General features: G+C 39.6%; 1 protein-coding gene across 1 annotated transcript in view; it reads right to left on the reverse strand.

The window, feature by feature from the left end:
* tmtopsb (teleost multiple tissue opsin b) overlaps positions 1-23,266 on the reverse strand; it is a 43,251-nt gene extending 19,985 nt beyond the window's left edge. The window contains exons 1-2 of the mRNA XM_084939738.1: positions 22,559-23,266; positions 8,957-9,285 (exon numbers count right to left, since the gene is read on the reverse strand). Of these exons, the coding sequence (XP_084795864.1) occupies positions 8,957-9,285; positions 22,559-22,940 (711 nt within the window). The 5' untranslated portion in view covers positions 22,941-23,266. The remainder of the gene's footprint in view (positions 1-8,956; positions 9,286-22,558) is intronic.
* Positions 23,267-25,613: the final 2,347 nt, after the last annotated feature.

Here is a 25,613-nt window from a genome sequence, read left to right on the forward strand (position 1 = left end):
AAAGCTCCGTCAGCTGAAAATTATACACCAGGTTTTTGCAGTACACGTATTCTTAAAGAAGCTTTAAGGCTAAGAAACAGAAACATTTTAATAAATATGTTTGAAAATCTCTGATCTCTGGCCCCATCAATAAAACAGATACTTGTGCTGACTTTGTTTTTCTGCCAGTGAATGGGAATAGTGCATTTCAGTACATTCTCATTTTTTTTTTCAAGGTTTAACATATCATCTGTCAGTGTTGTGTGCTGCAATAGAAAAGAGCGAAGAGGTATTTACAGAACCAGGATGCTGTGTTTGTTAAACCAAGAGCGGTTTAGTTATGAGATTGTTTTAGAATGGGGAACACTTTCTGATTAATTTCACTTAATTTAGCTACTTGGGGATTAAACTATTTTTATTACATATTAACAGGCACATTAAGACTATGAAGGGAGAATGATGGTTTTTGTTCTTTAATTAGTGGCAAAATTAACCAGCTTTAAACTGCATCTTTAGCCACTTTGTTAGCAGTTTGTCTTTAAAAAAAAAACACATTTATTCATATAATTATGTAGCTTAATCTATGGAAAATGCCACAGATAATACAGTTTGACTTGCATTAACGGGATTTCTGCACCAACAAGGTGATTCCCACAGAACTATTGGTTATTGGCCACTTGACATCTCTCAACATGGTGTGGAGAGAGTTTAAAGAAGTCTGAAGAAATTGAGTGGAAGCTCTGTCGTGGTTAGGGGCTGCATTTCAGCTGGGGATATTGGTAAAATTGAAAGAATTATGAACACAGAAAAGGCCTGCCATGCAATATCAACTAGCAACAGAATTTGCCTCCCCAGATTTCAACATTATTAAAGCAGTGTTGGATCATCTTGACAGATAAGAGAATAAAAAGCAGGCAATATCCAAAAAAAGAGCTTTGAATGCAACTGCATCATAATGCTAATGCTAAATTGTTTTAAATTAAGGGCTCCGAGGTTTCAATAAAACTGTAAAGGATTACAAATGTGGAGTAAAGCAAATGAAACTCACATTGCTAGCAAAGATGCAGAAGCCTGAAGGAACTCTTCTCCCTCTTCAGTTTCAGTTTCTTCTACTTGGTATGTGGCTTGAACAGACACACTCAAGAGATTCAATCGCAAAACTAAGGGGATGGCTTTATTTGTTTGTCCTGCAAGTGTGAAAAATACATGCTGTGTAAGCAAGGGATTATCTTAACCCCAGGTAACCTTATGCCTACGCCGCTGTGAGACGACAAACATCAGCACACATACAAGGCAGCAAAGAAAAGCTAAACACATTCCCCAGCTGATGCCAATCTTCCTCACCGTGAGCATTTTCTCTTGTCTGTCTCCACGTGAAGCTGCATTTTGCTGCGGTTAATTAGAAAACTTGCCAGCGATCCTCACGCAACATTCGATTATAAAATCACCACATCACAACAAAGCTGAGAAAATGATTAGGATCCTTATCAGCTCATTAACCAGAGGGACTATCAGTTCAACTCTTGTTTTAAGATTCTGCCAACAAGTTTGTTTTAATAAATCACTTATCAACTTGGTAATTAGAATGATAGTTTAATGACTTCAAGTGGATCGCCACCAGCCGTGAATGAAAGATTTCTAAGTCGCAGAACTAATACATGAAACAAAGAGCTATCTTCCTGCCTTAAGGGCTTACTCTGTAGAAACGTGGCTTAATTTAGTGGACAGAAAGAAACAATCTTTCTCAAACTTTCCTCAGTATCTTTCTGTGAAAACAAACTGCATATTGTTCTTTTATTGACCAGCAAAACCAGCAGATCTGATGTGGTTAAGTGAAATGAAAATGTCACTGACTGTTCAGTATAAAAGAAAATTCCCACTGATTGCATCCATTTAGCTTTTTATTATAGAGTGACAGGAAGGATTTATTAGCACACTTTCTCTCCCACTGCAGTGATTGTTTGGCTGTATAATATAGCTGACATATTTATCAAGTTACCTAACAATTCTCAACCTACATGTGTTTCCAGTGAATAAAAGTCCAGTATTTACACTCCTCGTTTGCTCTGCACCAAGTCCCGAGACACCAACTTCTGGGTCATTTTAGGCGCTCTCCCTTAAAGCCAACATTTTTCTGATTGGCTGCCAGTGGCCTAGCAGGTGACTTTGACTGAGATGATTGAATAAAGGATATCTGCTCTCAATGACAACATACAGAGCCAAGAATAAAAACTCCCTGAATGCTAGTGTCTGGATCAGTCAGAAACCTGGGATTTGGATCACTCGTACATGTACACATGTACATATACTGACTTAATTATATAAAACTTTGGCTACTTATGCTTAATCACACAGTAAACACACAAAGCAGTCCTTCATAGTAAAACAGGAAGTAAACAAGGACACAATAATAAAATATTTAGCAATGTAAAATTCTGTCCAGAGACCAGTTGGCAACCTTCTGGCAACCACTGATCACAGGGGAAACATGTGTATTTGGGGCTAGGTGAAGTTGGTTGTGGAGAGGTGTGTAGTGCTACACCACAAGCATCCTTGCAATTGCTTTGGCAGTGGATAAAGATGAAACCATGAAGTGCAACAGACACCAGAACTGGAGACAAACCAACATGTTTCGAAAAGCCCAACTTTTACTTTGAAGGGTAAAGTTTCCAGTTAGCATCACATTTTCCTCAAGTGTTTTCAGTGCAGCAGCCTTTTTCCAGCTGATTTTACCTGGAAATAGTCAGCAGACATTCACCAACTTGCTGCTGAATCTACATTTTATATCTCTAGACCTGTGTGACTGAAGACTAAGGCTACGTCCACACGTACCCGGGTATTTTTGAAAACGCAGATTTTTCTCTGCGTTTGCACCTTTCGTCCACACGTAAACGACGTTTTCGTTCACTGAAAATGGAGATTTCTAAAAACGCCTGCCAGGGTGGAGACTTTCAAAAACTCAGTTTTTGCATTTACGTGTGGACGAGAAAAATGGAGAAAACGCAGCGTCAAAGGTGTGCGCCTTTTTTGACGTCACACTGTGCGCCACGTTATTGTTTTGGTGAAATGAATTTCTACAATACTGTTAATTGTACTCTCTGCAGTGTTTAAATGCTTACATATACACACACAGTTACTGTCCCTCCACACATACGACTCGGTTCTGCTTCTATGCCCCAGCTTTGTTTACTATTTCCCACCGAGGCTTCTAGACTTCTGATTGGCCAACATTTCTACACGGTTAGGAATATATCTCCACCTGTTGCTTTGGCATGTTCCTAGCAGCGTTTTTCTTCATTTCTGCATTTACGTGTAGATGGGATTCTTTTTTAAAACGAAAACGGAAAATCTCAGTTTTCAAGAACACCCGTGTACGTGTGGACGTAGCCTAAGAACCATAGATGTAGAAAGTAAGCACCAGCACAACAACACAGAGAACATTAACTGAGACTCAGAAATCATCAGAAACAAGAATGAAAGACAGAAGAAACCATCTGTCTATGACTATATCTATGTATGTTTGTTTGCTTGTTTGTTTAACACACTTGTTTAATATGAATAAAACCAGACACAGTTTTCTAAAAAATCTTCTTAATCATTACCAAAAAACTGTTTATGTAAGATGATCCAGGTTTGACTTGGTGTTGACCACAGGAAACTGTGAAGGGCATTAAAAAAAAAACAGAGTGTATACAGTAACTGCCAAAACAACATTAAAAAAATATTGCAGCTGTCAATCTCAATAGTCATCTTCCTGCTCAGCTATACCCTCTGGTTGTTTTTTTTTTTTTGTGTGTGTGTGTGTGTGTGGGGGGGGGGGGGGTCCTGGTTCTCTACACCTACATCCATCAATGTACCTGCCATCACTGACAGGATGCAGTATGCTAAGAGACTTCTCACTACATCTGGCCCGTCTTCCTCTGCTTAATTAATTCAGATGGCGTCTGCAGCATCACTTTCTTTATCTGTACCAACTGCTCCACTCCTTGTCTCCATATCTTAAGGAATTTAATCACAGTTTATGATAGAATGTGAATTTAAATGATGCTTTGAAATCTGATGTGGTTAATGTAATAAGGTTTAATCATCTTTGGACAACAAACATGCACATTTGCAACATATTTTTGGGACAAGCCATCTGATGGGTTGAAATATCTCAGTATGGATAAAAGTAAGCCAACTGATGGTGACCTCCAGAGATTACCAGCCTCCACGTTAGCAATGCAGAAGAAGACTGACTTTGAAAAGTTACAATGTGACGTGTTTGCATTTAGTATGGGGTCATGCTTTTAATGTTAATACAACCAAAACAGTTGCATTATTGAGACTTCAGTGAAGGTGTGTAACTATTTTCTTCTTCGCTTACTTACAGGTAACACTGCAATACAGAGAATATTTGAACTAGTGATTATTGCATACAGTTACACTTAAATTGAGTCTCTGCTCCAAACAACTAGTAAAAAAAAGTTCCTTATGCTTGCAGGCATGGAAAAGACCCAGAGAAGCACGGTACATGAACCAGCAAATGGTGTGGCAAATTAAATTCTTGTACAAACAACATCAACACAGACAACACCCACAGGGCTAATAGAAACGAACAGTTCCCACAGTTAATGTGAAGACATATGATGCACAGCCGAAGACTGAGGCAACCCTAATTCTTAGACTCACTGTGCATGTAGCTGTCACAGATTAACATAAAGGACATACATCACAGCGAAGGCAATGACAAACAGGCATCCATGCAGAAAGAGAACAAGGAGAATTAAGGGAGCCATTGTTTGTGTATAAACAGACAAGCAGAATATTTACAGCAGTGATTTGGAAATATTTTTATCAATTAATTTATATTATTTTTTCAAATGAATTTATTTCAACTATTTGACGGGTTAGGCTCAATCACTCAACTTGATCTTCACTTAGTTTTATATTTGTGAAAGACATTTTCAGATGATTATTGTAAATATTTCCCATTTTTCCTTCAATCATCACAGATTATGACCCTAAACCCAACACTAATGCTATACAGAAGACACAAAAATGCCCATTCTGACATGCTTCAAAAGCTATATGTTTGGTACTTTTTGATGTTCTCTAAAGTTAGTGTTGGGGTTACCACTGACAGCTTAAACACATTTTGCCTTTTTAAGTTTGTTGCAAACTGATTTTGCATTACTCTGTTAAATCCTTCACCGATTTCTGGTTGAAGTGTAGAAGATTTTAACCTAAACACTGAACCTCAGAGATGGTTTTATTAATTTCATCAGCATGTATAAACTACTAGGTACAAATCTTTATAGGTTATGAGATCCTAATAACTAATTTTGAGATCTGTGTTTATATCACAAACTAACACAAAGAAAACTATCTGTCCTTGTAGCAGTACAGCTGAATCAATGTGTCCTCTGCTGCCTGCAGTAAATAGTGCAGAGGGTAGTCAGGATTATCCATGATGGATTACAGTTTGTTCAGTGACCTTTCTTCCACAGCTGTAAAAATGTCCAATTTTCAGCCAGTCACAGAAACAGCCTTCCAAATACGCTTATTCAGCCTGGTGGTGTTAATCGCTCTGATGTCTGTGTAGGTTCTCAGTCATCCAGGAAAAAAGAAGGCAACTGGACTTCTTTAAGTTTGTGAATACATTTCACTTGGCATCCAAGAGGCTTCTCCAGAGTCCCAAGTATTAGACACCTGGAACTACTCACCAACTTAAAGAAGTCCGGTTGCTTTCTTTTTTCAGATTTCAAGCTGCTAGCTAAAATGCTGCTCTCCCTGCAGACCACAGCTAAGTGCACTACTTCATTTTGCTGCACACATTGAAGGATCAGCTTCCTTAGAAAACAGAGCTCTTGCTCTTGCTCTTGCACTTTTATGCTACAGCCTACTGTTGAAATGGACAGCCAGGTACACGTACCCCTCCACCACATAAACATCCCATCCTAGGACAGACACAGACTGTAGCTGTCCTTTTCCTTCTGAAGTTGATCACCATTTCTCTGGTCTTATTCAGGTTCAGAAGCAGATTCCTCTCACACCACTCCACAAATCCACTAGTGTTTTGTACTCCTCCTGCCCATTCAACCACTGTAAAATCAGATTATTTCTATATGTGGCATGGTGAGCAGGAATGGAGGAATGGAGACAGCACAACCCCCTGTGCAGCTCTGCGCAGTCTGACATGCTGCAGCTTGTTTGTCGGGTAGTCAATAATCAATTTTTGCAGCATGTCATAAAGATGACACAACAGTAGGACAGTGGGAGCACTGTTTGTTCACAATAGGAGGGCCCTGGTTCAAATTCACCAGCCAGCTGTGTGGACTTGTGCCTGCATGGGTTCTGCAGCCTCGTCTCACAGTCCAAAGACAGGCATGCTGGGTTAAATAGCCCTAGATGTGAATGTGAATGGGCATCTATGTCTCTGTGTTTGCCCTGCAACAGTGGTGAGCCGTTCAGGGTGTACCTCACATTTTGCCCAGTTTGATTGCCCAGTGAGATTGCTATTAAACATGAAGGAGGAGGTGGGACCTCAATATCACATCTCCACCCCCATCTGCTTTACAGGATATCCTTACAAATGAGCAGTGTGCCCACTGGCTCCACTTCTGTTAAGTTTTATTCATAGATTCTATGTTATGCACCCATCATCATATGGTCCATATGGTTTAGTAACTCATCTCTGACCTTGAGTATGTAACTCATCCCATCTCTCCACCTAAAGAACAACTTACTTTGGAGCTGCTTCTGTGTAAATTGTTTAAATCATAATATTATAATGCTTAACCTCATTAATGACCCTAATAGAACGACATATTACAGACAGGCACCATCAGCCTGAAGAGAAGAATGCATTTATATTCATGAATAAAAAGAAGTTAACATGTGTCACCATATTACATGCAATGAAATAAAAGTAAAAGAAACATTAGCAAATCAGAGTTCCTTCTCTTGATGTACATTTTTCATAACATTCACATGTTTTTTGTTTGTTTTTTATTTGGGCTTTTCCATAAAGAGTTTTCGGCGCTACAGCTGAGCGTGAAAGCCTGTATCCTCGAGGTTTAATGAAGTGCCTCAGCAGTGTGTAATGGAGACAGTTGCCTGTAATCTTGTCATTAACACCACGCTGCAGACTGAAGCTCTGTGCTGCTCTTTATTTTTCTTACCAAACTACCATTTTCAGCTTTCTAATGTGAAAATCAGTCAAAGTCAGGCTTTAAAATATTGAATGTTACTGTTACTAGTTATTGATATTCACTGACCAATCACAATATTTACCTGATTGTTGTTGTTTTTTATTACATGAAGATCCTGAATGACCATTTGTCATCTGTTTCTGTGCTAAGTATAGTACGATTGTATGTGGCAGGTAATGGAGTATTTTGCTTAACAGTCCACTGATTTGTGCTCTAAAGTTTTAAAGTAATATGGATTTTACATATGAGTAATAATGTCACACTGATGATGTAGCTAATGCTACACTGTGCAAGGCAGACTTAATCTCATTATTGTTGGAATGACTGAGGCATTTTCTATCTTTGCATATATATCTTGCCCTTATGTCTGATTAAAATGATGTATTTTCATAAATACAGCAGTATGTGGTAAGCAAGACAATGCAGAAGTTATATTTAAGTTTGAATTAGCAAAATTTCCATTATTTTAAATGATGGAAATACCTGTGACCCAGAAGCTCCCTTTTCTCCACTCTTAGATCCTTATGGTGTCAAAAAGCCAAGAACTATTTAATATGGTCATATGGCAGAATGCTAAAAAAGAATGAAGCTGGAAATGAGCAACAAAATCCTAGTTTAATCCATAGAGCAAAGCACTTTAAACCAGGAGAGGAGGGAAATAGAAAGATTACACCTGAAGGGAATAATAATACTCTAAATCCTAAAGGGTGAAATTTATCTTCAGCTTTTTCCTCCAAGTTATAGTCCTATGGTTTGTGTTTGTATTATGTGAAGTTAAACTCATTTTGAAAATAAATAAATAAACTACATCAAAATAAATTATTAGAAAATGTTTAAACAACAAACCAGAAGCAATCTGAGAGCATAAACCTCCTCCAAAGTTCACTCTCTAGGTAGTATTTAATTTTAAGGAAAAAGTATTAGAATTTGACCTCCTTCAAGGTCATAAATACAGAGGTCAAATGTGAGATGATATCTTAAATATCTATGGTGTACTTTCTCTATGTTGACAATACACAACACACAAAATGCTTGAACTAGAGGGACTCCAAACCTCTGATTGGTAGTGTAAATAAAACCATTAATATTTAAAACAGAAAATCTGGAAAAACTGAGCACACAACCTAGTTTCAGACATAACCGGAGCCGTTACAACAGTTCACCGGCTCAGCAGCAATATGAAGACACAATTTATGACTGTCATCCAGAATTCAGGTCATGATTTCCCATTTTTCTCTGTCTGCTCTTTCTTGCTTCGAGGTATCAATTATGCTCTGGCACATATGATGTGGCTTCAGAGGCTTTTAAAAGAAAACTCACAGCTGCAGTTTGACCCGAGCTTCCCCGACCGGCAGCGAAGGCATAAAGTTAAAGACAAGAGAAGAAAACGATGTTGGCAGCTTTAATGGACGGTTGTTGAAAAGTCAAACCTGATTGGTGGTTCAAATTTCTCAGCTTTCAAGCTCAAGTCTTTGAAATGTTTGTACTCATGTTACCCGCTCTCTTGTCGGCTTTGCAGCCTCGGGCTATACAGTAAAGAGAGGCTTATGATACACTCGTGATTCGGTTGAGGTCGTAGATAAGGGGCTGCTCTTGTGCTCTACATATAAATCACATAATGTATAGATGCCCTTGTGGTGTCTCATCTCAAATCTGGGTCATTTCCACACAACTGTCTTGACAGTCACATCTCATGACAGAATTAGTGTTCTGTTTTTCCCGAAAGGCTCATTTTCTCACTTTGGAACAAACACTCTCATAACATTTACATTGCAGATTCGCACCTGTCTGATGGCGTGCAGCAGCTTGCCGTAGGAGTAGAGGATGACGCCGAACGGCAGAACGAGGCAGAAGGTGAACAGGCAGATGATGTAGGAGATATTGTTTGGCGTACGTGTCCTCCAGTCAACCGAGCAGGTGGTGCCGGGACCCTCAGGACCATATCTGCTCCAGCCCAGCAGCGGAGGCACGGTCCAGGCCACGGAGTAAAGCCAGGAGAAGCAGATCCCTGCCAGGGTTGGGCGGAAGTCTCTACCGTCTGCAATAGTCTGCGCCATCATTGTGCAGTAGCGCTCGTAGGACAAAACAGCCAATGAGATGAGGGAAACAATACCTGAGGAGGGAGAAGTTCAGAACAAGTGGTCAGACCCAGATATCAAGCAAATATTTGGGCTTTTGGGAGTCAGTGAGCAGAGGAGAATGAAAAAGCTTTCCTCAGAACTGGAGCAACTGCGTTCTGTTTCCCTCACAGTTAATGATTGATACATTTAGATACGAAGTCATGTCAATTTTCCGCTCGCTTTGATCATCTTAATAGCGTTTAACTTTGCATTGCTGGGGCACAAACAGAGGAAAATGAACTTCATTAGCTGGCATTTGCTTTGAAAGCTTTACAGTAACTGCGATGGTAAAGGCCTGCTGGTTTCATTTCAATTTGTACATCTTGGAGCGCACTAAGGTTTGAGCTTTTTGTTCATCCACACGTGTTTACTTCAGGCATTATCATATGTCAACCGAATCAGAATGTTTTTGTCTCTTTGCTTATGTACTTTATTTCTTTCCACTACAGGGCCTTCAGCCTGCTCCACTCTGTGTAGTGGGAGGATCACACATACAACACATTCACTGTTATTTGCCTTTCTACATTCATTCATATCTATGAATTCCCATGCCACGTAATCCCAGGTTTAACCCTCAAACAAGCCTTTGAAATGGTATGAAAGGTAAAGATAGGTGGCCATGTTTAAATTAAACTGATTGTTTCTGCCTTTGTTTTCCTGTGAGAAAATCTTGTTTCAATGACTGCTTCTTGATAAAGCGGCAACCTATAATCTGTCCATTCTGCACAGCCATGTTTTGAGCAGGTGCAATCAGACATACCCCCGTTCAGTGAGTGCTTCTGTATCACTTTTAGCATTTGGCAGTCATTTGTAGCTACAAAAACACGGGTTACAAAGAATCCAAATAGCAGTATTCAACACATGCTCACATTTCTTTTGGTTAACTAGAGTTTGCATACTGTTTTTTTCCCTCTTCTTCAGTTCAATGTTTTGATGTTGTGCTACTGGCAGTAAGTTAAAAACTACTGAACACTGACTATTCGAACTCCAGGTAGTCATTTCCATTCAAGCTCAATCAGAAGATTAGTTTCATGATAACCAGTAAACACTAAAAAACTAAAAGGACTTTTGAAGAGCTTTTCCTTCACAGAGGAGAATGTCGTAGTTAATTGACAAACAACACCAGAAACACGCATTGCATCACAATTTTTTTTTTTCAATATATTTTTATTGATTTTATAATTGAGCAGTATACAACAATCACCTTCAAAAGAACACAATAGAAGGTGGACGGCAAGTCAACAAGGTGGTAATACAGCATACATAAATGTTAAGACAGAGTATATTTCACTGAAGTTTATCCATCAGGCTAATGACTGGTTGCCAAATCTTATAAAACACACTCTCTCGGTTAGACAAGGTAAACCTGATTTTCTCCAGATGGAGTACATTTCCAAATTCTCTCAACCACATTTCGAAGGTAGGAGGTTTATCAGACTTCCAGCAGAGAAGTATCAGCTTTCTAGCCACAAGTGTGGTTATTGACACAACCTGCGTCTCTGTCTTGTCCCTTGCCCATCCCGGTTCAGACACCCCGAACAATGCTGCAAAGGGGGTACATGGGACCTCCCTGCCAATGGCTTTGGTCAGAAAATCAAACAAATGATTCCAAAAAAGCTGTAGTTTTTGTCATTGAAAGAAAAGGTGAGATAAAGTTCCTCGACCACTTGAACACTTAACACAGAGGGCTGAAACGTTCTTATATATTTTTTCCACTTTAGTGGGAGAAAAATGCAACCTATACACAACCTTAAATTGGATCAGACAATGTCTAGCATTTATAGAACTACAATATATATTCTTAATGCACTCTTGCCAAAGATCATCAGTAACATCCACCCCCAGTTCTTCCTGCCACTGCTCCCTAAAAGTATCAGATGAAGGACTGTATATATCTAGTAAGGCCCTGTAAAAGCGAGACACAGCACCTCTAGTATAGGGCTCAACTAACATGAAGCTGTCAAGCACTGAGTTTCGAGGAATCAAATTGTATTGTGGAATAGATGCTTTGATGAAATGTCTTAACTGTAAAAATCTGAAAAAATGCGAATTAGGAAGATTAAATTTCACCCTCAATTGCTGAAAAGATGGAAAATGTCCATCAATGTAAATATCTTTGAGAGAACAAATCCCTTGCATCACAATTTAACGAAACCTCAAAAGATCTTTAAATGCTTCTTTTTTCTGAACAACGCAATAAAATAAAATCATAGTCAATATATTCTTTGGTTAAGAAAAGAAAGCAAATTAGCCTAAACAACTGATAGATTATTTATTGACAGTTTTAATCATTGTCAACCGAGTAGCTCTAATTCATTTGGGAAACTTTCAGTTAACTGAAAATGGAGTTTATTCAACAGCAAAAGTTGTGCCGTGGACTGATACAAACCCTGAGTCGTTGTATCCTCTAGTAGTTTAAAATATCATCACAACCTGTTCACACCAAAAAATGAAAAACACCACTTACAGAAACACTGATTTGCAGACTGCACAGCCATGTGCTGTCTTTCCTCTGTGTTAATTGCAGATTGATGAAAGAAAATTGTTGCTGAAGTGAGTTAAGTCTTAAATCAGAGCTAATCAACACATACAGGCGAAAGTACTGGTCCAGAGGCACTTTACCTCCATTATGCTGAGTCTGCTCGGGAAAGAGACTTTGATTACAGGCAATCAGAGTGCCTTAATGCATAATGAAGCCTTCTGATTGGCTGAAACCATGCCATGTTGGCGTGGACAGCACACCGGGGCTGGGCGCATGATGTGTTGAGAGGAATAGCAAAGGGTGAGTGTCTTGAAAATAATGGAAATGATTTGGTGCTGGCATGTCTTGTGAAAGATGTGTGCGTGCGTGCGTGCGTGCGTGTGTTTTCAGGTGGCTGAAGAGGGAGTAAGAGCTCTCACTTTTCATTACTGGCTAGATAAAGCATGGACACTTCAGATGTGTAGTTTTCCAGGTCAGACAGAAACTTCATTACACTCTGTACTAAGACAAAAACAAAAAAATATCAGTTTAAAGTTCTTGATAAAAGCCAAGACACTGTAAAAAAAAATGAAAACAAATATTTTAATTGCCATATATTTAAAGTCGCCACTAGGGGTCTCCAAAGTCAGTTCTTTGGCCAGGTTGGATTTGCATTTGTTTAATTTTTTTACCCTAAAAATGCATGCCTGAATTGTAATTTTTCAGAGTGCAGCAGTAGTGTTTTATAAAAATGATCTAAACAGCTTGTGTGAGTTTAGTTCACTGTGTACCAAGTTCAGGGAAGCAATCTGCTGATACATTGCAAAGAATGGTTAATGTTACACTTTGTGGATTTTGTGCTCACTCCTCATTTTAAACGGATCGCCTCCAACAGTATGCAGCTACTGATTGTGAACACAGTTGCAGCTGCTTTACCCAGCAGCTGATGTGGTGGCATCCACGGACACATCCAGCTGTTACTGTCTGAACCTGTGTGCTTCATTATGCTGCTGACATACAGTAGCTTCAATACAACAATCATCCAGGAAAACCATCTCTGCATACATACAGAGTCAGACTCATTAAAAAATAATCAGAGCAAGAATCATAACTAATAAATCTTAGTCATGGTTAAAGTCATAGTGACAGCCGTATCATCACAGCAGCAGTCCGTCTCTGTTTAGAGAGAACACTTCCCCTCATCCACTCATCCATTTTCCACCAGAAGAAGTCTCAGAAGACTTTTCCCACTCTGTCCCCACCATTTCCAATCTAGCCTAGAGACAAACCCTCCATGGCATGTTCTGCATCTGCCCTGGGGTTTCATCCCAGTTGGAAAATTCCTACATACCTGACCTAGAAGCTCTTCCACTTTTCCTTCTCAAGGCAATGGCTGAGACTCCTACACACAAAATAAGAGAAAGGCACACCATAGAAAAGACACAAATTGGCGAACAAAGTGTTGGAAGCAGTGCAAAGAAACTGGTCTGAGTATAGAGTCCGTATGTGTGTGGCCTGAGTGATGAGGGGTGCTCAGATTGGTGAGGTGAGTAGGGAGGGGAGGGGGGATAGTGTTTGTTGGCACTCTGAATGGCTCAGGGGAAGAAGCTGTTTGTGTGATAATAATATTGTATTGCTGATTACGTTTAACCATTAGTGTCAACATTAACCTGCACTAAAGGAGCCATACAGATAAAGATTATTTTTGAATAACAATAAAATTGGACAAGGAAAAATAACACTATTTTTTTCTTTACCTCCCTCTGTGTTTTTTTTTTCTTAATGAAAAAGACTTCCATCCATCAGTTTTCTTAACTGCTTATCCAGTTCACAGTCGCAGGGAGAAAAGGCTTACATCCTTTAATACAACAGCCCCCAAAGGACAAAGTACAAACAAGGCTGATAGCAAAACATTTAAGAGTGAAATTCTGCAGTTCGGTAAACTCAACATTCAGAAATTTAAAAACAACAACAAAAACCCAGCATTTCATTAGGCATAAGGTTGACTCCTGAGCCAGGCCTATTCTGATCTCTTTGAGTTCTTAGGTAATTTACAATTGACTCCAGTGTCCAACATCTGATTAAAAAATGTAATTAAATGAAATTAATAAATGAAGCTTGTAATATTCTTAAATGTACAGTTATGTGAACTCTAGCCCATATTTTCTTTCTGTATGACTTTTTTCACATTTCTCTTAAGGTCCCACCACAGCATTTCACTATGATTGAGGAGTAGACTTTGACTGTTTCATTACAACACCTTTTCTTTTTAAGTCATTCTGTTGTAGATTTGTTGCTGTGCTCAGGATCATTGTTCTGATGCATGGGCCAGGCTTTAGCTGTCAGGCAGGTGGCCTCTAGAACACTTTGGCATACAGAGGACTTAATGGTCAACTCAGTGACTGCAAATTGCCCAGGTTCTATGGCTGCAAAGCGACCCCAACATCCCTCCACCACCATGCACTTTGACAGTTGGTATGTGATATTTGTGCTGACATGCTGAGTTTGGCTTACTCCAAAAGTGATGCTGTGCATGATGGACAAGCATCTCCACTTTGGTCTTGTCTTTCCAAAGGAGATACTTCCAGAAATCTTTGTTTGGATGCAACTTTGAAAACCTAAGCTGTGCTTTCAACCTCTTCTAAGAGAGAAGAGGCTTTCTGCTGGCGACACTGTCCACGTGTCATTTGCCAAAGAAACAAGGGGGACAAGAAAGAACCACTGACATCTATCCATCCAAAAGGGTCACCTGTTAAATCTAATACTTGCGCCACACTCATCTTGTTGGTTACTCTCCCCCCCCCCCACCCCTAAAACACTTCTAAATACTCTCTGTAGTGTGATTTCGTTCATATTTTATATAATTATTCAATCTATTTGCACAGTAAAAGTACAGCATTGATCTTACTGTTGGTTTAGGAAGCAATATAAAAGCTCATGAAAAAGGACAAGAAAACCAAATGAGTACTGTGGAAAAAAATGAATTGCATAATCTCTGGTAAACAACACATAATGATATAGTGGATTCTCTTCATATGAATGGTCTGCCACCTCAGCAACTGGGCAACTTGTAAAGGCAACAAATCTTCCATTCATTTCCTATATTGACTGCACAGTCTGCACTCGGAGCCTGGTTAGAATATCAGCCCCTAAAAGTTGGCTTTGATTCAAACTTGGCCCACTTTGATTCTACAACATGCATTTTAATGGGATTTTCACCTGAGGTCCGATTCTTTCCCATCCAGCTCTGTATTGGTGTGGAATAGATTTATGGTAAAATGAATGACCCCACATTCCAAGCCTGAGTCAGCACAGGAGCTAATCATCTTTCATTGTCTTTTTTCTTCTCATTCTTTTCCTTTGTCTCTCTCTCTCTTTCTCCTTCTTCATCTCACTCCTGCTGTCTCTTTCCATCCATCTTCCTCGTACACTTCAGCTGACATATTTTCTTTTCTTCATTTCTCTGCATTACCCATCACTGCCACCTCAGCACAACATGCAGCACTATGTTTACTATATGCAATTCCTTCAGTATTATGTAAATACCTAACCTGGTTTCTCTGATCAGGTTAGGAGATTCTATGAGTCTGATTTCTGACACCACATTTCTGAGAGCAAATGTCATGTCATCTGTAAACTTTAAACAGGGGACGTATTGTAAAATTGTAATATAAGCACTATTAGATTAAAAGAATAGGGAAAAGAAAAGAAGAGAAAAGTTTCCACAGATATAACAAATCCATTAGACCACTAAATGTTTTACCTCTGAAGTGGAGACATTTCTATATGTGAGAGTAATCCAAAAACTCAGGCTTCAAACTCAGTTTCAGACTGTTTTTTTTCTATTCTTGGCTCTGTGATGATATTAAGAGTGGATGTAGCTGGAAATGATTGTAATAGGTCCACTAAGTATGACTCAAGCTGACAACTACAATATTAATTGCTAATTTCTACCATGTATGACTCCTGTAAGTTCAGCTTTTGTGGGTTGGGCTTATTCCAGTGCATTCGTGAAATCTTTGGTGTGCCGTTGCCTTGAGCACCTCCAGGTGGTCCTGAGCAGTTTTTGTGTTGTTGTAGTTAGTCCCACTGAACAGTTGGGGGCAGCCACAGTTGTCTACAGCCCAACTGATTCATCTGCAGATTGATTTAGCTGATATTAGCTATTTGGCATCAGCATTTATAAACGCCAATAAGAGAAAATTGAAAAAGTAAATTAGAGAAACACCCTTCAACCACATTATGACTATTAATGTTGCATCATTTGTCCACCAGAGGGCACTCTCTGTTGCTTACACAAATAGCTTTCCCTCAAATTTGTGTATGTTTTGTGTCAAAGACAAAAAATTGAACATATATCTAAATATCTGATTTTGAAATCACCAAATATCTGTATCTGTCCTAAAGACTGTATAACACTGAGGCTCTCTCAATGAGTGATAAGTGGCAAAGTCACATCCATATGAATTCTAGAAACACGGGAGTTGTTATAACAAAGTGATCAATGTTATTCACTTCATCTGTCAAATATGTTTAATCTGCAACAGAAAAAATGTTCAGTGCCAAAATTGACACAGACCGGTGGAATATAAGTGACATTAGCACTACTTCCACATTTCTTTCAGAAAATGATTCATTCCCCCAACACAGTTAATCTGATCTGAGTATAATTTCTTGAATAACATGCACACGTTTGTGCATTAAAGCAGGTTCGCAAGAGCACAAACATCCAATAAACTTACAATTAAAGTCATAGAAAGTCTTTCCCATGTCTGTTACCCAATTATACATTTCCACTAGCTTGCCCATTAATCAGTGTTGGCTTGTTCACAGAGAAACTAAACAACAACAAAAGACAGAGAAAAAGAGAAAATGGTTGTCAGTGACTTCATGAGAATGGTTATGGACAAATCAAGTGTGTGATCATGTATGAGTTGTATACTTTTAATGTTTTATTTGGGAACAGAATGGTGTGTATGTGTAAGTTCGGTGATGGAGTTTTTATTATGAATGAATGATGAATTTTTATGAATTATTAGGTCTATTTTTTTTATGTTTAAGGACAACAGATGGAAATTAGCCTTTGGCTAAAATCTGGCATGTTTACATTCATGTAATTTATTTATTTTTTACATTTATGTTCATTAACATGCACTGTCCTAAATAAAAAAAAAAAAAAAAAAAAAAGACCTTATTCCAGCAAAAGTGACCTGATGAGGCTTGATGACAAGCCTGCTAACCATCACCGCTGTAGCTCTGCTGTGCGTGCATCAGAGCAGACAATGTCTCATTAGCGAATTAAAAAACAGACAGAATTTCACCTCAGCTCACCCAGACAGGGGATGAAATTAGGTCTCAGCTCTGTTTTCACATCAGTCTTGACAAACTGAGTAGCTTATTTCTAGACCTACAAATTATGCTGTATCCAGTTTAATACATATTTCTAGTAACACTCGGATAAATAAAGGTAGTTCTTATTTATTTCTTCAATTCAGTTATTTAGTTTTTTTAGTTGGAGCTGCTTCTAATGCAGGCTGGTAAGATTTGTAGCAATTGAGTGCACAACAGAACTCTGCCATCACTTTGTGCCACTGCATTTCAACAGTATGAAGCTTCTTACGTGCAAACAAATTGCTGAAATTTATTAAGCTGTTGCAAATCTTTAATCCACTGAATACAAATAGATTTTCACCAGCAGAAACTCATTGAAAAGATTGAAGGGAATGTATGGGCTCAAATTGTGGTCATAAATATTTTGTACTTGTAAAAAAGAATTTGTGTATGTGTAAAAAGAATTTGTGTATGTGTAAAAAAGATTTGTGTGTGGACTTAGCCAAAAAATGCGTGTTACAAAAAAAACTCTGCAAGTTACAAGTACGAATTTTGACCCTACTTTTCTTCCCTTGATCTGATTGACCAATATCATGTCAATCACAAATTTAACTATCCAATCAGGGAACAGATGGGTTTGGCTATTGAAGGGGTGCTTTATGGAGCTTCAGGTCCTTGAAGGGAATAAATGCCCTTTTACATGCCAGCCCAGCGTTTTCCTTCATCACCACAAAGGAGTGTTTTGGAAATGACAGTCTTCACTAGTGGGGATAGTTACAAAGCTTTCTTCGTTATGAATTAGCATACATGTTTTTATTGAACATTTGAAGAACTAGCAAAATAAAATAAAAAAAACTCTTGTAGAGGACATAAAGTCCGAGATAGAAGCGACAAGGAGCAAGTGCATCTAGTACAGGTAGACCTGCTGCAAAAACCCACAAAGCTCAGCAACCAGCGCCTTTGCTTTTAGTTAGCATTAGCAGCACATCATGCATCCGATGTGAAAGGACCTTTATGCTGCGCACTGTGACTCACAGCTATGGTCCCGGGTCTGACTTTGTGTTAAACTAATCCTAAAGTAATAATGGTATTTCTAACCACTGATATACCACAACTTTAACCTTTCAACAGCTGCTGAAAGTTATGGGACCTAGCTGCTATCGGATATTTATATAGAGATCCTCCAGCTTCAAACTGTATTACCCTTCAAGGACCTGCAGTTCAAAAACGCGCCCCTCCGACAGCCAAACCCATCTGTTCTCTGATTGGATAGTTAAATTTGTGATTGACATGACATTGACCAATCAGATGAAAGGAGGAAAAATAGGGTCATAATTCGTACTTGTAACTTGCAGAGTTTCACACGTATTTTTTTGGCTAAGTCCACATACAAATCTTTTTTACACACACACAAATTCTTTTTTCACATACACAAATTCTTTTTACACATACAAAACCGATTTACAAGTACAAAATATTTATGACCACAATTTGAGCCAATAGGAATGCTCTGATCTTTGCAAAACTCCTCAAAAAACAGAAAGTTGGAACCCACTACTGCAACACCATGACATCACAGCATGCAGACAATAAGCTCTGATCTATCAGTTGCAGGTATAAATAAATTCACAGTGCATATGGAGCTATGAGTCTGTGTACCCAAGTAGGTGCTTTGTAAATGTGATTACTATCAAATCATAACCAAATCAAATGTCATGTTAAAACATCCACTAATCTTTTTTTTAGATAATAATAACAAATTTATGTATATAGATTTTTTTAACATTATTACTTTATATTTGGGATAAAACCACACATTAAAGATAAGTATACATGTCCACACAGTCAAACATACAATCCTACATTCATTCCTGCATACACACTTGTTGAGTCTGTGTTTCCACAAGCCCTGCTAATTCTAGAGACTTATTCATCATGAAGAAAACAAGACAGTCGATCGATCGATTATTTGCGCAAGGGAGGCCTCGTCTGTGTCCACCACGAGAATGACCCCCAGATCTGACCTCCTCCTGCTACCTTTTATTGAGAGACAGTTCACACAAAACACGTCAGAACAAAGCCACGCCCCCTTGGTTCTAAGACAAAGCATTGTATGTATATGTGTGAACTTCTGTAAGAATGTGTGTGTGTGTGTGTGTGTGTGTGTGTGTGTGTGTGTGTGTGTGTGTGTGTGTGTGTGTGTGTCAGACCTCCTGCTGACCAAAGGGTCATAAACGCAGGAAGCTTACATCAAAAGAAGCAGATCTTCCAGATAGGATGTATCTGCAATAAAACATTACAGCCCCCCCATCCAGAACCTCGAGAATCTGGGGGGAAGGACAGTGGAATTTCTTTTATCAGAGTTGGCAAGCATAGAAATGACAACATTTAACAATTCACTCTAATAACACTTTCACGCATACAAGAACAAGAGCTAAAAGTAAAGAGTAGAACAATTAAGAAAATGAGTCAAAATGAGTTTTCAGCAGATGTTTAAAACTAAATTAAGCCAGCCTGTTCCAAAGTGTAGGAGCTTCAACTTCAAAAGTGTGGTCACCTCTTAAAATAAAAGCATGAAACAGATGATCAGATGATTGGAGAGGCCAAATGTTGGAATAAAATCTTAGCAGGCCTGGTATATATGCCTGCCGTGTAGGTCTTTACATGTTATTAATGAAACTTTAAAATTCTGAATTTCCCAGGCTTGTTAGGAGCCTAGCTGCTGAGTTTGGGCCTGTTTGACACAGGCTAGTTGAGCATTGAGGATTGTTTTTTATGATGTTTCTTAAATGAAGGCAACAAGACTGGATTAGATATGAGATTCAAAATGCAAATACTGATGAAACATGATACCAAGGCTCTTAGCAGATGATATGATATTGCTGGAGTGGGAGCCGGTGTAATGGCTGACCTCCTTAGAGAAATTGTCAGGGTCGAACACAAGTACTTCAGTTTTGCCAGAAATAAGGTCTTTCCAATCATCTGAAAATATTACTTTTCTGTGAAATGCAGACAGTGATGTTTGTTGGGTTATATCTAACTATTTATTCTAAAGAGACAACACAATTCAAGTTGAAGCTCCTCCTCGAGTTCCCTTTTATTCCACTAGAAAACAGTCTAGCTTGAGCTCTGACTCCTCTTCAAGATGAAAGAAACAAATCCCACAGCATTTTATAAATAAATACCACAAGCCTCACTCAGTATGATGTGAGGTTACCGTTTGTCCATACTGGGCTGCACATTTCCTTGTTTTTCCACTTGTCTGATCAATTCAAACCAAAAAGTCATCAATCACTCTCGACTCAATTCTTTGATGTCAGAGTGCCCATCTCTCCACTCCAGCAGCCTCGCAAAGCCAATAAAAGCACCAGTTGAAAACTGAAACATCTCTGAAGCATCTCACTCAAGGGTTTTTTTTGTGTGTGTAATTTTTCAGACAACCCTTTGATCCCATCACATACAGTTTTGATCCTCTTGGTTATTGCTTGTTTATTCCACAGTTGTTCCTGAACGTGCACCAGTGGAAAAAATTATAGTCCAAACTTAAGTGTTCAGTTTTCTGGTTATAGATATATAAGCAGAAAACTGGTTATATATCTATAACCTATATAGGTTACCTATACCTATATGGGTATAGGTTATAGGTTATAGATTATAGAAGACGATGCTTGTAGCATGCAGGGCTTTATTGAGCAGCTGCTGACCAGGCCAGTAACTGTGAAGTTGAGCTGGGTCAGTGGGGAAAAGATGAGAAAACACAGGCCAGATTGAAAGTGGTTTGAGGGGGGAGAAACTATGCTGCAGGTCAGGACTCCAAAGAGAAAACGCCAGATTTAAGAGTGACAGACTCCATAAAAAAGTAATTTAATTTAAGAGATTTGACAACTGACTTCACCAAACCGTCCTGACTCCAAAGAGAAAACAATACCACCGTAGAGCACCTTATATCACACTAGACTACTCATAAAATGGCTGAGTCAAGTGCAATATTGTACTGCACCTTCCTCCAAGTGCAGACTCAGAAGGTAAAACAATAGAGGCGACAGCAACATCCTGCTGCACCTTACACTGCTTGAATTCCAAACTTCTAAGTGAAAAGAGATTTAAGAGCAACAACATCTCAGTGCACCTCCCTGAAAGTCCAGGCTCCACCATGAAAACAGCTAAATAAAGAGCAACAGCAGCGTACTTAACTTTACAGCAAGTTCAGACTCCACAGATGAAACGGCAACAGCTTACTACATCTATGTTCAAGTCAAGGTGTAAAGAGAAAACTGCCAAAATCTTCCCAAACTTCACTCCAAACTCCACAGACAAATCACGTAAATTAAGGGGAACAGCACATTCTTGCAAATTCAGACTTCTCAAATGAAACATCACATTTAATAGCACTCAAACTTTGCTGTCAAGACTCCTTAGAGAAAACAACTGGTTTAATAGTGACATTTTTGTTCTCTCTCTTTACAGGTGAAGACAGGTCTGTATTCAGGTCTATGGGCAGGCTGATTGTTCACTTAAAACTTGAAAGTCCCTTTAGTGCAAAAAAAGAACATCTGCATTCAGGGGAGAGAAAAAAGTCTGGCACAGCAGGATCACCTCCCAATCATCCTGGTGTTCTTCCCTGGTTTTCATCGCTCCAGTGGGTAGAAAAATCATGATTCTTTGGTTTGTGAACATGGGACTGACATCAATCAATCCCAGACAGTAATTACAGTGATTGCCCCGAAACCGAAAGGTCACTGGTTTGATCCCAGCTCTGTCAACAGTCCTGTGCGCACAAATCTGAGACAAGACCTCTGAGGATCCAGATAAGAGCCTTACAAGAGCAGATTTATTACGTAATGCGATCAGAAATGCTTTTTCCATGTTCTATGTTTATTTTAGCGTTCATCTTTTCAACGCCAATCATCTTCTCCCTGCAAAAAAAAAAAAATAATCTAGCTACAGAGTCCTCTTCACTAGATCGCATTATTTATGTCCCTGTAAGGGAAGTTTGGAAGCACACCATCAACAGATGATGCCTTCATTACAAAACTCGAATTTCCTTTAATTAATATTAATCGTTTTATGAAAATTCCTGGAAAATTAAGCTGTTAATCATGCCGAATTTCTGTTGCCCATTGCTGCAGTCGAGGAATGCATTGCAAGCTGCCATTTAATTTTGCCTGTGAAACAGCTTTGGATAAAAATGATGATGACATGTGATTTTCACACAGGCTAAATTTGTTGGGAAAAGACGAAAATTGTATGAAATTATACACAGACCCGGTCTGACAGGCAACAGAATACGATGCAATAAGTATTTCGATTTTTGTTGGGGGGGAAATTAAAGGAAAGCGAAGATTAGACATTAAAAGAAATTAAAAGGAATACTTCTGTTGTTTTGGCCATTCATTCTCCAATGAAACGTATTAATTAAAAATAATTATAAAAAATAATAAATTATTAATAATGATAATAATAAATATTCTTACCCAAACATGAGTTAACGAACCCATACCAAACGCACCCAGCACGTCCGATCAACCACCGCCCCTGGGTGCTGGCTGCGAAGCTGAACGGAGTCCCCAGCACACTAACCAGCAGGTCGCTCGCCGAGATGCTCACCAGCATGAGATTCATGGGCGTGCGCAGAGCCCGGTACCGGCAGAACAGCGTGAGCACCAGGAAGTTACTGAGAAACCCGAAAGTGCCGATGAAGCCCAGGCACACCGCCACCACAAGGTGCCCAGTCGGGCTCAGGGACGGAGGGGGCAGGGAACCGGATACCTCCTCGTACGCGTCCGTCGCCTCCGTGCTGCGGGCTACTCCCTCGGGACAGTGCGCGCAGCTCAGGCTCAAGTTGGAAATGATCATACCGGGATGAGCCGCGAAGTTTGCACCAGTCGGAAGTTTGTACCTCGGGAGGGAACCATCCGGTCTCGGTGTTTTTCACTCATCTGGAGAGGCGAAGGCATACGGATGTCTCCACAGTCTGCGCGCATGAAGCACGTTTAACGAGGCAAGGGGTAATTTCTGTAAGTAATCTACTTTCTAGTCTGAGAGAGACACTTTGCGAATCAATGAGGAGAAGAGATGCTCTGTCCCGTTAGACCCGCCCCTCCACCGTGCGCTCCGGAGAGGTGCGCTCCTTTTCAGGCGCGGCCACTTAAGTGCGCCTGAGCTTTTATCACCCACAGCGCCCTTTAACGGGCTGGGAGACAAACACCTCAAACAAGAAGCGGTGGGTGGTGTTTGTATGTGTGGATGTGTGTAACAGGCTCGAGCCACGGTCACACCTGCACCATCAATCAAAGCGTTACACAACAACACGTAGGGAAACAAAGTTAAAAGCTGCGTGACGGGTGAAGGCATTCGGATTTGTCCTGATTTTTCTAACATATACGTGTAATTAAAAGGAATCACTCAGTTCTCATGTCAGGATTGAAACAGAAAATCCATAAGCTGTCTGACAAGAGATCAGTATGTTACAGCCTGAAGGGGGAAGGGCTCCATCCTCTTTTGAGCTCTCTGTCTGATCTGCTGGCTGATCACAGACTGATAACCACAGAAGTGTGTTTGTATATTTATAATTTACATAGGGACCTATTTGTCACAGCTTGATTTCACGGTCCAAAAGCTATGCTATGCTTTTGATAGCTAACTATCAAAAGCATTTTGATAGCACACTATCAAAAGCATGGGAATCAATGATACTGTCTCCAGCTCGCAGCCTTCCTTTCTGGTGTGCTCTTGCTGTGCTTATTCTTAGATGCTGTGTCTGCTGTCGTTCCCTCTCCACTTCTGACACACACACAAAGAGACATGGCATCATTTCAAAGGGAGTTCTTAGTAAGAGCGAACAGGAAAATGTGGCATATATGACTATTAGCAACTCGTGGTTAGAAAAATACACTAACAAGCACTTTGTTGCTATACTAATACTGGGTAGAGCCTCCCTCTGCTCTCAGTCGGTCTCTGTCTTTGTGGATTCCCCAAAGATTTTGGGAATAAATCTTTGAGGTTCTGCTCCATGTTGACATGATTCCGTCATATACTTTCTGCAGATTTTTCAGATGTCAATCTCCCATTCGTGTGCATCTCAAAGCTGTCTGCCAGATCCAGATCTGGATTGAAGGGAGGCTGCTGAAGTCTGAGGAACTTTCGTTTTTTTTTTTTTTAGATATTCATCATCCTGCAGGAAGTAGCCATTAAAAGGTGGTAAGTGAGTTACTCAGGGGCTCAAAGTGTGCCAAGAAAGCTGAATTCACTGTTCTGGTCTAATTTATGTTTTTTCCTTTGGCTTTTACTTATTTTGCTTTTGTGGTTTGGTTTTTCTGCCCATTTTCCTGTGACTTATACTTTTCTCTGTGGCACCCCCTGTTTGTCTTTGAGTTTCTTTCAGTCTACCTCATCCTCATTAGTTTTATCTGTGTTCAAATATCTGTGCGTTTATCATCCCCCTCTTCTGCTTGTTTTTTTTTTCTTTCTTGGTCTTGTGTTTTATTAGTTCCCCCCTTCTGAGGTTTGTGTTTTCCAAGACTTTTTATGTAAGTTCAGTGAGCTTTGTATTAACCCATAAGAACACAGACCCATTTCTCCTCAAAGGTTGTGAGTGAAATGTAGACATGCCAATAGGGTCTGAAAATGGCTACCCGCCACAATGGGACAGCTTGTTTCATTTTCCCAGTACGGATGGTTTCTTGGCATTTGGCACAGACCCATGCACATACAGAGGCCAGTCAACATGTTGCTGTGACTTTCAGAGATTTGTACACCGTACAAACGTGTCTGTTTCTTCAGTAACACAAAGATGTCTGCTGTTTTGACCTTTGTGAGCACTCCAGGGGAGTATGGACATCATCTGAAGGTGTGAAACTCAATTCTTTGAATTTAAGCACTCAGGGGTCTTAGAAGATGAATTTCTCCAAGAAAATGGTTTTCTGTATATATATTTTTTGGAATCTTAAGTTTTGCTGCCCAGGATACTTCATCACAATCGATAAACACTATCCGTCAATTATCTCCCGCCTATCAAATTCAAGGTAGCAGGGTGGACTTGAGCAGGTCGCCAAACTATCGCAAGACTAACACAACAGTTCACACTCACCAATTTAAAATAGCTAACTAATTTAACTCGACACGCCTTTGGAACTTAAGTCAGGAGTTCGACTGTATCCAGTAAGGCTAGACCCCCATGCTAACTTTAGATATGAGGGAGAGAGAGAAAACTGAAGCCGTATAGACTCAGACGTTGCCTGGATTAATATGGTCCGTGTTAGGTGTTGAGGAACCAGGACACAGTGATGAGAAGTGGGCTCCTGGCACAAGTGGGCAAGAGATGAGAACAGGGCGCTGTTGGAATGCTACTATGCAAGTATCCCCAGCGGAATGAGTTACATGAATAGGATGTGGGAATGGGATTTTCCTACGGAAAAGGAATACGGGAAGCTGGAGAAGTACCAAGGGCTCAGAGAAGAGCTCCCTTTAAGGCTGGGAAATATCGTGATAATAGTTACCGACTAGTCTAGAAACTCATCATATCTCAAA

Source organism: Perissodus microlepis, chromosome 9, assembly GCF_051167445.1.
Source record: "Perissodus microlepis isolate ML-2025 ecotype Zambia chromosome 9, ASM5116744v1, whole genome shotgun sequence".
Classification (NCBI taxonomy): domain Eukaryota; kingdom Metazoa; phylum Chordata; class Actinopteri; order Cichliformes; family Cichlidae; genus Perissodus; species Perissodus microlepis.